This window comes from Oryzias melastigma, linkage group LG14, assembly GCF_002922805.2.
Source record: "Oryzias melastigma strain HK-1 linkage group LG14, ASM292280v2, whole genome shotgun sequence".
NCBI lineage: Eukaryota > Metazoa > Chordata > Actinopteri > Beloniformes > Adrianichthyidae > Oryzias > Oryzias melastigma.
The window spans coordinates 8,338,390-8,352,257 of NC_050525.1; the positions used below are offsets into that span (position 1 = coordinate 8,338,390).

Below are 13,868 nucleotides of genomic sequence, written 5' to 3' on the forward strand. Positions count from 1 at the left end.
AGCTTGAACATTAAACCTGTTCAAAGTATTCTAGTTTATGTCAGATTATGAAACCTGAAACTGTCAAGATGGCCCTAATTTCCCAAATCCAGTTATGGTATAACCCACCCACATAGGAAAGCCTTCTCTCCCTCCCTTCAACTGGCATGTACCATGTGCTGTCAAAGGGGTGATCCCATCCATCCACCACAAATCTAGTGCTCATTGTGGTAGAATTTCAGTACACTGGACTGTACAGAACAGGGTACCATCCAGGCTGTCAGTGAGGGGTGGGGTCCGGCTGCTGATACCACCAAACATAAGCTCAAAGAGGGACACGGAGAGGTGGAAAAAGACGGGGAAAGAGTGAAGAGGGGGGAAGACAGCACCTGAAGAGGAATATAATACGGGTAAGGAGAAAAGGGGGTGGATGGATGGAGAGAGACGGAGGAAGACAATGGGGAAAGGTCCAGAATGGTAGAAATAGATCTGCTTAGCTGCTCCGCTTTTCTTCCTCCTCGTCTTGATAGTTGAATTATTTCAGTTTGTGGCAGATTTGTTTTTGATTACATCATGTGAACATTGAGTCATGGCTCCATGGATGTCTGGATGGCTGCAGTGGTTCAGTCTAAATGAGAGATTTCTGTTGCTTTTCTAGCTCATCGTGGGCCTTGCTGAACAGAACCGACCCTGTTTCTTCAGCTTTTTCCAAAAATGCACCGCATGTTTCCCCACATTATATAACATTATTAGGTCTGTGCTGATCCGCTGACACATATTCATTTTTTATAACCAGATAATGAAACTCGAGCTTGCTTTGCAGCTTCAGTATAGATAAACAGCTAAATACAATTGGCTTTAACGTTAGCTTTTGACAGACGAGTTGATTTATTTTGCAAAAAAATTTAAAGGAAACTTATTTTATTTAAAAAATATCTAATTTTCCTGCTATAAATGTGGGAATGTTGGATCAAGTATTTGGTGCATGTTTATTTTTAAAGGGATGGATTTCAAACGTGTAAGTGTCCTTCATGATGGTGATTGCTGATGTCTTTGTGGCCAGGATGAAAGGAGACACCCCAGTGAACAGCACCATGAGTGTGGGCCAAGCCAGGAAGCTGGTGGAGCAGCTGAAGATCGAGGCCAGTTTCTGCAGGATAAAAGTAAGACAAGCAGTTTTTATTGTTAAAATTAGGCTTTTCATTCAGTTCAGTGGAACAGTTTCCACCTGGTTTGGTTTTGTCACCTCACATTCTTTGCCAAATTAACACAAGAACAATCTTCAAATGGTCTAATTACACCTTATTACATTTTTATTTTATTTTAATTATTATTACTTGGAGATGATGAATTAAGTTTCTCAGAAAGCTTAAAAATGTTTGACTGTTGGAGACTTCTGGCGTCACTCCAGTTAGATAATTAACCTAAAACTCCTGTAAATGTGTTCTGGTTCTTTAATTATTCCGTTGCTCAGCATCAGTGGGTCACACGGCCATGAGGAAGACTGCAGACTTGAGAGTTATTATCCAGAGAACGATCTCAGACATTCTGAAGAGGTAAAAGGTTAGTGTTGAGAAAGCTGGTCGTGCTGTCACCGAGCACATGAATGGAAAGTGGTAGAAAAATGTGCTGAAGCAGCAGAAATTCCAGGAAATTTGAGAGGAAATAGAGATTAAGCCCAGACAAGAACAGAAAAGAATGTAGACCTCATCAGCTGGATTATTTGTGTCAGAAAGCTTTTAGGTGTAAAGGAAGAGAGGAGACACACAATACAAATTTCTTAAGGTCAAAGGTGAAATTTCTTCCGTTTCTGATGGTTAAAGAAGCTTCCATCTGAGCGACAGAACCTTCACTGCAGTGATTTGGGTTTAATGCTGTAGTTTGGGGATTTATTTAACCCTGGAGAGTCTAATTTTGGCCATGGTTTTGTTTTTTTTTGGCTAACATTAATTGCTAAATGAAAAAAAATAATAATAATTTTAAAATTCCAAAAGAAAATGTTCCTGGCTTCTTCGGGATTTTTGCAACATTTGACCAAAATAAAACAATTCTTAAAATATGGATGTAATAAATTGTTACCTACAGCAGATGAATAATAAAAGTATTATTTGTTCTCAATTTTGGATGATTGAGTTATTTAAGTTTGTTCTGAGCTGATACTCAGTTAAACTACAAAACCCAATGTGACTTTAAAGAAGACTCGAGATTTACCAACAGATGATTGATACAACCCTTCAGGTCATTCAAAAACATTTGCTATGTTCACTTGATTAACCCCTTTGTGCACGATGTTTATCTAAATTATATAAAAACAAATTCTACAACGGTTTTTCCATTGAAGGTAGTGCTAATTAAGTGGATTAAATGGTAGCAACATATGACATGAATGGGTTAACTTGAAATCAACAATAGTAATAAACAATTAGATAAATGTTTTTTTTAATACCTTGAAAATACTTTAATTGATTTAACGTTGGCCGATCAGTGATCAGTGGGTTTATTTAAAGCAGGGGTCCCCAAACTACGGCCCGCGGGGCAGATCCGGCCCTCCTCCACATCTGGCCTGACCCCACAAACTGTTTTAGCTAAATTAGACTTTTTTTTTTCTTTTTTAGGGCTAATTTGTAATTTAGCCAGTATTTTAGTTATATGCTAGTTGTTTTGGCTAATTTACTCTTTTTGTGTAGTTTTATAGGCTAATTGGGAGTTTAACTAATATTTCAACTACATGCTAGCTGTTTTGGCTAATTTCCGCTTTTTTCAGTTTTGTAGGCTAATATGGAGTTCAGCTAATATTTCAACTACATGCTAGATGTTTTGGCTAATTTAATCTTTTAGCTAATATTTTAGCTTTATGCTAGCTGTTTTGGCTAAATTAAGCTTTTTCAGTTTTGTAGGCTAATTTGGAATTTAACTATCATTTAGCTTTATGCCAGCTACTTTTGCTAAATTAGACATGTTCCCGTGTTTTAGGCTAATTTGGAGTTTAGCTTATACTTCAGCTACATGCTAGCTGCTTTAGCTAATTTAGGCTTTTTCCGCTTTTTTAGGCAAATTTGTCATTTAGCCAGTATTCCAGTTATATGCTAGTTGTTTTGGCTAATTTACTCTTTTTGTGTAGTTTTATAGACTAATTGGGAATTTAACTAATATTTCAGCTACATGCTAGCTGTTTTGGCTAATTTACGCTTTTTCCAGTTAAGGCTAATTTGGAATTTAGCTATCATTTAGCTTTATGCCAGCTACTTTTGCTAAATTAGACATGTTCCCGTGTTTTAGGCTAATTTTGAGTTTAGCTTATACTTCAGCTACATGCTAGCTGTTTTGGCTAATTTAGGCTTTTTTCTGGTTTTTTTTGCTAATATAGCATTTAGATAATATTTCAGCTGTATGCTAGCTGCTTTAGCTAATTTAAGCATTTTCAGTTTTTTAGGCTAATTTGTCATTTAGCTAATATTTCAGCTACATGCTAGCTGTTTTGGGTTGTAATTTTGGCTTTTTTTCAAATTTTTAAGCTAATTTGGCACTTCAGTAATATTTTAATGGCCATCAGCTTCAGCAATTTCAGCTATCAACTTGAGCATTTTCAGCTATCAGCTCCAGTGTTTTCAGCTATCAATTTAAATGTCTTCAGCTATTAATCTATCACAAGTAATGCTACATATGTAGTTTTTAAAATGTTTCACCATTATTTTTTCTGTGAAAATTACCAAAATGAATTATTTTAAATTTGGCTATGTTCTTTACACAGATATGTTTTTTTTTTTAAGCCTGATGTTTACAGGTGCTCAGCTTTCTGGTGAAATCGGGATTAAACCATTACAGTTATGAAAGACATTTCCTCTTCAGTTTGGAATGTGGACAGCAGGAAGAAACTAATAGACCTCAAGATGAAACGAACGATTAAATGCAACTAAATCAAGATTAAATTAAAATGTAAACAATTTTAGCACTTTTTATGTCAGCTTATGTTCCAGCAGAGGTAAAGAAAGTGGAGGACTTTAAGGACTTAGGGTCAACAGGTCAGAGCAACAGAGAAAGAGGTGAAGAAAAGAGGCTGGAGGAAGATTTTAGGTGTGATGTCTGACCAAAGACTGTAAACAAGAGTGAAAGTGAAGGTGTGGTGAGAACAGCCATGTTGGTGGTTCAGAGACAAAGAAAGAACCGGAGCTGCTGGGGGTAGATGAGCAGAGGAGCAGATCATAGTGGATGGAGATAAATGGAGGGAAGCAGATTGAGATGGTTTGGATGATGTTGGTAACAGGATGCTGAGGTTGGAGCTTCCAGGAAAGGGGAATGGTGTAGTGAAGGAGGACATTAGAGCTGCTGTTGTGAAGTAGGGCTGGGTTGATCAACTCAATCTGAATTGATCTAAGTTTAGTAGATCAATAATTGATCCATAAAAATAGAGATCGATCAAACAGGTGTAGCTAAAGTCCGCTAGCTTGATTCTATTATGGGATTTCCCATAGGATGGCTAATGCTAACGCTAGGTCGACCTAAACATACATGGCTGACTAAATGAACATTTTATAAACTCACAGGCAGGAATTTTCCCAAATCTTTTAGGAAAAAAAATAAAAGTAACAATTTATAGTCTAAAACATAATTTTGCCTCATACTTTCTTCTTCTTCTGGAATAAGGTGTGATGCTATAGCACAATCGCCACCTAGTGGTCAAACTAAAACGCCCTCCAGGAGAGGAAGGACAATTTGAGAATCCATGAACACTGTATGCTATTAACAATCTCATTATTGTTCCACTAATACATTTTACAGTATGTGAACTGATTAATATGAACATCTTCAAAATGTATATATAAATTATTAATGTATTACCATGTAAATTTGTATCATGCTTTTAACACGTAATTTAACATTTTTTCTCCAATTTAGTTTTTAATAATCACACAAACATTTATCAATTTTCTTAACCAGCTGTATCCATTTTGAGGTCACAGGGTTTGAATTTAGGTTTTTAAAACTACAATTAACCTACATTTTAATCAGATTACCACTTTAATTCTTTACTTTTACATATTTTTTACATTTTGCCCTCTCAGCTACAAGATCAATATTTGGATCTATTATAACTGGTATGTGAAGTTCATCGACCTCGTGAACGAACATCCTCGACTCTGACCGTCTCCTCCTCAGGTGTCAAAGGCCGCGGCCGATCTGATGGCGTACTGCGACGCCCACGCCTGTGACGACCCCTTGATCACGCCCGTGCCCACCTCAGAGAACCCCTTCAGGGAGAAGAAGTTCTTCTGCGCTCTGCTTTGAGACACATCAGGGATTGTTGGGATTAAGAGTACAGCTGTACAGTATGTACAATGTATGTACAGTGTGTACATGTACTTCCAATCGAGATAAGATATCAATGTACTATAGTAACCTTGCATAAAAGCTGCCGATGTACAGTACACCACATACATCGTCTTGAGCTGTGAACATTTAGGTGAAAGAGAACAAAATTAATAATCTTCAAATTTGACTAAATTGAAAACACATTTGGGGGATTAATTAACTTTTCTGTGGCTAAAATACATCTCATTTTCCAGGATCATAGTCATTATTCTAGCAGTATTAAGACGCTTCATGTTTCCATATGGGGTCAGTGAGTAACGGAGGTGCTACCCAGCTCAGCTGCTGACGGGTCAGGAAGTCCGGCTCTCATGAAGCACCCGAACATGTGAGACCTGATCAATGAGAGGCACAAATAAGGTCATTTAATGTGAAATTTAAGGTTTTTTTTTGTATTTTTTCTTTTAAAATCCAGTCGACTGTCACTGCATTTCATATTTTCAGTTCCTGTACGTAGAGGAATGGCTGATTTCTTTCAAGGCTTAACTAAGACGTCTGCTTTTTGCCCACTTTCTTTACTCGTGTGGATGTAATGTGTGCGCGTCCAGGTGCTACAGGTTAAGCAAAAAGCACCCAACCACTGTTAAAAAGAAGAAAAATTAAGATTTTATAGTTCAAGCACATGGTAACCCATTCATTATTAGCAGTCTCTTGAGTGGCTAATTTTCTAATTTCCCTTCAGAGTTTGAGGTATTTTACAGACTGTATTAGCGTTTTAACTGTTCAGATGTGAGATTTCTCCACAGGCTAACTCTATTACCTTCCATTCAGATGAATAAGGACGTGTATGTGGACGTATGACTTTGTGAACCCTCGTTCTGGACTGTTTAAGAAATAAAACCATGTACTCTGCAGACACCATAGAAGCAGAAAGAGTAAAAACCTGACATCCAAGGGTGTCCCGCCTCATGTCCCATCATTTCATTCGAAACAAACCAAGAAAATCACGCAGAAGGACACAAACTCGCTTTTTATTGTTTCATAATAAAAGCAATATAAAAGCATTTCCTGTTAAATGACAGAACAGTCGTTTGAACACACAGCTGGTTGCTGGCAGGTCAGCAGACATGAATGGAAGATTGTATAACAGCTATTTAAAAATTCATCGACCTTAAGCGATCACACCAGCACACATTAAGGCCACTCCTGTTTAGAAGATAACATCAACTTCAGCAATGAAGACATAAATAAAAACAGTCTGTGATCATTTATCTTCATTTAAAGCCTCTGCACTCGAGTGTTGAGGTTTGTTGCATCGGCACTCCCCGTTTGCTTCAGGGTCAAACGAACTTGTGACGTTTCTTCACCAGCTGCTTACAAATCACTCCGGTTTTAGCTTGTATGACTACCTAGCTGCTACATTTCCAAACACCTTCACACAAGAAAACAAAAACGTGGAATTTACAGTACAGAGAACAGGTTTGAACTCAAATCCTTTCATGGCCTTACTGTAGATCGAGCCTCTCCACACAAACATGCGTTATTCTAAAAAATCTTAAAAAGGAAATTTCAGTGATTTAATATCAGGTGAGCCACCGCAATAAAAAGCTCCACCCTGACCAGAACAAGATAAAATATCGAAAGTGAAACAGTTATCAAGTCAAACAAGTGTAAATACATGAATGAAGCTATACGTTCACAGTCGTGCTCGTGCACATGATTGCAAACTGAACTTTGGCTGCAAATTTCACGGAGGTTACATGGGAAATTTCTGAAGGAGCAAAAGAATTGGCAGCCATGAGACCGAATGACTGTTTAGAGTGTAAATGACGCTCGAAGAGTGTATTCAGTGTAAGATCATACGGATGAATTACAGATGAATTACCTCCAAATCCCCAATATGCTGTACATGTTTGAATTGAGTAGAAAACAGTGACTGGAGGCTTATAGGAAGGCGTCACACCATTCTTTGAGGCAGCCATAGCAGTCACCTTGCTGCTTGGCATTTGCACCGCAGGTGTCTTTCAGCCAGTCCCGGAAAAGCTCCTCTTCTTTCTTTAGGACCAGAAACTGACCGAGGACGACATACGCCTGCAAGAAGAGCACACAGCGAATGATTTCCAGTCAACTCAGACAGTAAAAAAAGAAAAATAGACTACAAATCATTGTGCAACAGTGACAGGATTCGTGCTGGTACGTGAGAACTTCAGCGGTACGGAGAAGACGATTAACCAACAGGGCACTTCAGGTGTGAAACAGAAAAAACTACCTTATCAAAGCCTTTTTCTTCCAGTCTTTTGCCAAGAACTTCTCCGATTCCTGCAAGAGCCATCACAGGTTTCTCCCCCATGGGCTCAGCCACGAAGTCTTTGTGTTTTTGGGATGTTGATGACATAGCTGAGATAGAAAAAAAACAGTAAATTACAATGTTTAGGCCTTTTTTCGGGGGAATAAATTAATGATGAATAATCCAGATTTAATCCGAAATTATATTGATAAAAATCAGAACGATGACAAATTGTTAATTTTTAAAGAAGTTTCCTAGGAATCTAATAAGTACAGGGATATACATTGTGGTTAACCGGAAGTTGGGTGCAATTATTGTGTCCTTGGCGTTATTAATGTAATCTAATTATTAAAAGTTGCAACTTTACTTTAAAGGGGTTTAGCCGCAAAAGGAATTATTAAAGCAAATAAACTAAAAGACCAGAAGGTGTCTCAGGTTTGGCCAGAACTTTTATCTTTGTTTAACCTAACAGTCATTTAACGGAACCCCCCCAGGCCCCCCTTCTTCTCCGAATTGAATTGCGCGCGAGACACGACTCCGAGCTAATCGTTTTAGCTCAAAACAGCTGACCTGCTAACGCTCAAAATTACATAATTTATGCTTCACGTGTTTATCAGTCACCAGGTTCGTGAAATTTTAAAATTGTTGCTCAGCTTGACTAAACCTTAAAGAGAAGATATTTAAAATTAGCGCTAAGAGACCTGCGGTCGGGGATTCTCTATGCTAATGTAGCACTACGTCGACATAGCTCATATTTCCGCTCTTTGCTACGTATCGTCGTCTAAAACTTAAAGATAAAGGACGCTTTAGAATTACAGAAGGGTTTAATGTGATCATACCGTTCGCTGTCCCGTCAAAACCACACAGTAAAAGTTGATGAAGCCCGTAGCTCTTGGACTTTCTGTTTCAAGCTAAACACCGGCGACCACAATGCAACGCGGCTGCGTCGTGACGTAAAAGTGGGCGTTGCAGCGCTGACGTTCAGGAGGAGTTGTCGAAAGGGAAATATCTTTAAACTGATTAAATTAAGTTCCTTGGCTTTGTTTCCAGAGATAACATAACTTTTAGAATCATCCTCTGTTGTAGTTTAAACTTCAGTCTAGCACGTTGTTTTAATTCATGAACAAAAAATAATGTATTATTTATTATATTAGGTTAATTTCTGTCCTTTGATTTAATTTAAAAAAATTAGTCATGTGCAATTCTTCCCCTCCGTTTGGAACATTTGTCTTTAGATTTCAGTCACACTATCATCTCTGGAAAATGAAGAAATGTCAAAGACTGTTCAAAAATGACCTGAATTAGAACGTTTCTAAAGAAGAGATTTTTCATGCACGTTTGACCCTGGATCTAACACTGCATTAAGTTTAACATTTTGATCTGATCAATAAACTGATTATTTTCCACTTGCTGTGGAAAAAGGCCTAACTTTTGCTTCATTAGTGCTCTCTGTAATTTATGTTAAGGTTTATTTTTTGTTACATCATAAGTTGTCGTCAATTGGCTCGCTTGGTGGAGATCAGATCAGCTGAAATAAGTCATTCATGACCAGAGCTGGATAGTAACAAGTTATATTTATTCAAGTAACTTTTGGAATAACTGTACTCCTCCAGATAGTTTACCCACATTATACTTTTTACTTTTACTCATGTAGATTCATGACAATAAACCAGTACTCTGTGCTAGATCAGATTGATTACTTAGTTTAAAACTTTTGCATTATCACAGCCCCTCAAAATAAGTAAAACAAATTTTCACATTTCGGAAATTTTTCTATGAATAAGAAAAAAAAATCTGTCAATGGGGTGAGAAAATACAAAAAATTTGATTTTTTTTCATGAAACAAGGATCTTTTTACTTTAAGATTCTGTTTTTGCAGTCTTCTCCACAGAGACACACCAGATAACTGAACTGTATACTTGTGCAGGTATAAATAATTCAGCTTGGACCTGTGGAGCCACACCGAACGCATGAGTGCAGCAAACTTTAACACCGTTGGGACGTCCAGGGAAATCCCAGAGACAACAATCTGTTTATCATGTTTCTATAGCAGAAGGTGTGATGCAGGTTTCTTCTCAAATAGAGAAAAACAAAAAAACTTAATAAGAAATGCATACAGACATTCACCCTCATGTTTTTAGCATTTCAAATATTGTAACCAAGAGGACGTTTATCTCAAAATTTGTATTTAAATAAGTTGTAGACCCCAAAACAAACAGTGAGACCAGTAACTAATTTAATTAAATTATTTGATGAACTCTACTAGCATTTGTTCTAAGGAAACTTGCAAGAACAAATACATCCTAATAAAAACAAAAACAGTGTTTTATTGCTTTTAGAAAGAATTTTATTTGCTACAAATAAACAAAAGAACAGTCTAGAAAAAGCTCCCCGTGTCATAATTGTGCGTATGGCTTGCCTTCCAGCTCTGACACAAGCGTTCACTTTACAATTGCATTAAACTTTGGGAAAAGAGGAAACAGTGCATCTTTTACAGTGGCTGTTGGTTAACGGTTCTGGTTCAGTACACCCGTGTGGAGGCTACAGCTCCGACATGATGTTGGAGGCCAGACTGCAGGTCAAACCGGTGCCATCCGGCTCCACGTTGATCTTCTTCACCACTCCGTCCTCCACCAGCATCACATACCTGGGGATCAGGTCAGAGCTGGAGTTAGCTTCAGCTTAAAAATCCCAAGTGGACTCCAGGACTAAAAAGGTAAAACAACAGCTACCTCTTAGAACGTTTGTTTCCCAGCACCTGCACAATCTGATCACTGTCCAGTAACAGGTCAACGGCCTAAAAAACAGAACAAAAGACGGATCAGAACACAAAGTACAACATTTACCTGTATGTGCTTTCTGCACGGAAAATGTTTTTACCTTCGTGAATGCTCCAGTCGGATCAGCCAACATTCTGACCTGCAAAGCAAGAAGAGTAAACTCCAGTTTTTATATTACAGTCTATATAATGCAGACAGGAGTGCATACTTTGCCCTCTGCTCCGTGCTCCTTCCCCCATGCAGCCATGACAAACGCATCATTGACAGAGATGCACGCCACTTCCTGTATGCCTTTGCTTTTCAGGCTCTGAGCTTCCTGCACAAAACCTGGGAGGTGAGTCTGGAACGACAACAGCAGATGAAATCATGAGCGGGCACAAAGATCGCTGCATGCAAATCAATAACAAGCAGAGTCAAGTGACGCTTTACCTTAGAGCAACCTGGAGTGAAAGCTCCAGGGACAGCAAAGAGGACCCCCTTTTTTCCCTTAAAGAGCTGATCCATGGACACCTTCTTTCCTGGCTCCCCCTCATCAACTTCCACAGCCGGAAGAGGCTCACCAACCTGTAAATGAGTCAACAGTAATAATTATAACAATAAGAGAAAAACAGCAACATCTAATTTATTTATATCATTAATGTTACTTTGATAAATGGAATAGATTTAATCTAATTTATGCTAAAGTATATTTGTTTTGTTTGTTGTTATCATAATTTAGAAAAAAATGAGGCAACACAGTAGAAAGGAAATTTGTGTACCAAGTCAAACGTTTAATTAAAATAAAAACAAAATCTTTATGAATATTTTGTTCCTAATTTAAAAAAAACATCTTTGCAGGATAAAATGGGCAATACTACCAACGACCACTTGAGGGCGACAAACTCACAGAAAAAGACAATCCATAAAAGCCCGTTTTTACAAATAATGTGATTTTTTATAAATATCGATGCTCGTATTTCATCACTCAAACCGCAATTTGTGTGATATTATATGTTCCAATACAAATAAACGCGTTTTTTTTTTATATTATACGCAATAATACATATACGATGTTTGGCGTATGCAAACAATCTTTGACAAAAATGCGACAGAAAACTTCCGAAAGATTTCGAATAAACATGTAAGTTTTATTAAGAGCTACTATAGGCGAAAAAACAGCATAAAACTGAAGATAGCTATTTATCCCGAAAAACAATAAATAGTGGAAAACTTAGCGGAAACACGAATGGTATTTATAGAGCCCAAATATGGACTTTAGGTATTGGATGGTCACTATATCGCTAATAAATGTAAAATATGAATCTCTACGCATTTTTCCGTAGTAAATTTAGATTGAATTCTGCTCAAATGTTTACTATAGGCTGATGCTTTAATGCTGCAAATGAAAAGTCCCTCTTTGCTCCGCCTGGTAGCGGCTGCTGTTAGCCGCGTTAGCATGTTATGCTACAAACGGAACAAAACCTCATCCTGCGGCTTCATTCCAAACACATGACCCGCCCATGACCGTCTCTACAGCTGGAGGGAGAACAACAGGAGCCGCAGCGGCACGTTTGGTTACCTGAATCGGCATTCTGGAGGAGGAAGAACCGTGCAGAAGTCTGTGAAGCAGCGGCCCGCAGTGCCTGATGGGACTGGATCTGGTGAGGAGCATAGCGTCGCGCAGAGACGCTCACGCGGGAGCAGCGCTCAGGGACGGGCGTGCTGAAGGAAGGGTTCACCTTCAAACCGAGGCGGAACGGGCTCCTCCAGTCTAACGGGTTCACGGGGTCGCCCCGCTTCACCGTAAAGACTTAAAATAGCTTCATGTTAATTGGCTCGTTAATCCGAACGCAGGTCTGAACCGGCTAAAAGTGGTTTAAACAAATCGGAGGTGATGCCAAAACATTTGAATACGGAATGTATTCGTGAAGGTTGAATGAAGAACCATTGTGCTGAATATAGAACCGGTGTTACTTCAGGACAGCATGTTGATCAAATAATCAGATTACAAAATATCTACAATAATCCGATTGGATCCATTACACGCCCTTTATAATTGGAATAACCCTGATTTACATCCTTCAGGTAATAATCAGATTTATTTCATAGTTTCTGTGTAGATTTATGACTCATTAGCTTCTGGTCTCTCGTTCCTAAAATGAGATAACAAGCAAATATAGGAAATCAGATTATTCTGTTTATATGATCACTTGATAATCAGGATTGGTAGTTTGCATGTAAAATGACACACATCATATTAAGCGATAATCTAATTCAAGTCCTACTCAAATCATCTTCTGATCTACGGTAAAATTGTTCTCAGGGAAATTTTGTATTATGATTGTGCCACTTTGAAATATATATATATATATATATATATATATATATATATATATATATATATATATATATATATATATATATATATATATATATACGTGCTAAATTGTAGGACATAGTTTCTGCAAAATTCACCTGTGTTGAGGGCAGGACTGTTGGTCCAGAAGAATTGATCTATTTGTTTGCAAGTAGATGTATAAACATTCTAAGAAATTTCAGAAATGTAACCTTTATATATGACATTTAAAGTATTTATGAGCAAAATAAAAACCCTCAGAAAGGACTAAATAATTAACTAAACTAGTCTGTTTATCTATTTGTGACTTCATTTCGATCCAAATAAAGTCAATTCCAGCTCATTTTTTAAAGAGCAGGAACAAAAACACCATGTTCTAAAAATAGACAGAAATAATGCAGCTGTGCTACACTTAATAATTCAATGTATTCACTTATTTATTTGGTTTGGATTTTTTTTCTGTAAAAAGACAAAAAAAAAAAAAAAAAAAAAAAACTTGTAGGAATTGTCTTGAGGAAGTTTGATTTTACCGCTCCCTAGTGGTTGATGCCCCTTACTGCAAGAACTTACATTTGATCCTTTTCCACTTCTATCAATGTTAAAAAAATATGATTTCCTTCAACTTTATTAACTTTTAATAACATATAAAGGAACAATTTGAAAACACACATTTTTTTATGATTTTTTTTATACTAAAACTATTAAAATAAATCAAAAAGTAAAAACAAATCATGCAAAATGATGGCTTGAATCTGTTTCCTTGAGAAACATCAAAGGTGGAAAATTACTGGTTAATAATATTGCACCAATGCAGGATGGGAGATGAGAGCCTGGCAGGAGTTCAGACAGCCGGATCAGGGGGGACACATTGTGTTCTCCTCAACAGCAAATACACAATTTGGTGTCTGCACAAAACACTCAATCTTATTTATGTTTTCCCTTTTAGATATTTAGTGTTTAATATGAACTAAATGCATTTTTTCTCCATTTAAAAATCTGTTTGCTTCCGTTTGTCGATGCATTCAAACCATGTTGAACGCGCACGTGTGTAAACAGCCACAGAGATGACAGCCGTAAATATGTGGTGGTGGTGTGTCCGTTTATTCCACATCACAAATCACCCACAATGATCCACTTCTGTTTGCATCAGAGACGCGTGAAGAGCTCACGTTACCGTTTC

At 37.5% G+C, this 13,868-nt stretch overlaps 3 protein-coding genes across 3 annotated transcripts; 1 reads left to right on the forward strand and 2 right to left on the reverse strand.

Annotated features, from left to right (window-relative positions):
- Positions 1-164: 164 nt before the first annotated feature.
- gng3 (guanine nucleotide binding protein (G protein), gamma 3) lies at positions 165-6,241 on the forward strand. The gene is made up of 3 exons (XM_024265972.2): positions 165-389; positions 1,043-1,142; positions 5,137-6,241. The coding sequence occupies exons 2-3, from the start codon at positions 1,044-1,046 to the stop codon at positions 5,263-5,265; spliced, it is 228 nt and encodes a 75-aa protein (XP_024121740.1). The 5' UTR covers positions 165-389; position 1,043; the 3' UTR covers positions 5,266-6,241.
- A 60-nt stretch (positions 6,242-6,301) lies between these two features.
- Positions 6,302-8,564, reverse strand: banf1 (BAF nuclear assembly factor 1). The gene is made up of 3 exons (XM_024265971.1): positions 8,413-8,564; positions 7,556-7,683; positions 6,302-7,377 (listed from the first exon to the last, which is right to left on the reverse strand). Exons 2-3 carry the CDS (start codon positions 7,679-7,681, stop codon positions 7,231-7,233), a joined length of 273 nt encoding a protein of 90 aa, XP_024121739.1. The 5' UTR covers positions 7,682-7,683; positions 8,413-8,564; the 3' UTR covers positions 6,302-7,230.
- A 1,333-nt stretch (positions 8,565-9,897) lies between these two features.
- On the reverse strand, positions 9,898-12,157 carry prdx5 (peroxiredoxin 5). The gene is made up of 6 exons (XM_024265970.2): positions 11,912-12,157; positions 10,783-10,917; positions 10,562-10,693; positions 10,454-10,492; positions 10,306-10,370; positions 9,898-10,220 (listed from the first exon to the last, which is right to left on the reverse strand). The coding sequence occupies exons 1-6, from the start codon at positions 12,002-12,004 to the stop codon at positions 10,115-10,117; spliced, it is 570 nt and encodes a 189-aa protein (XP_024121738.1). The 5' UTR covers positions 12,005-12,157; the 3' UTR covers positions 9,898-10,114.
- Positions 12,158-13,868: the final 1,711 nt, after the last annotated feature.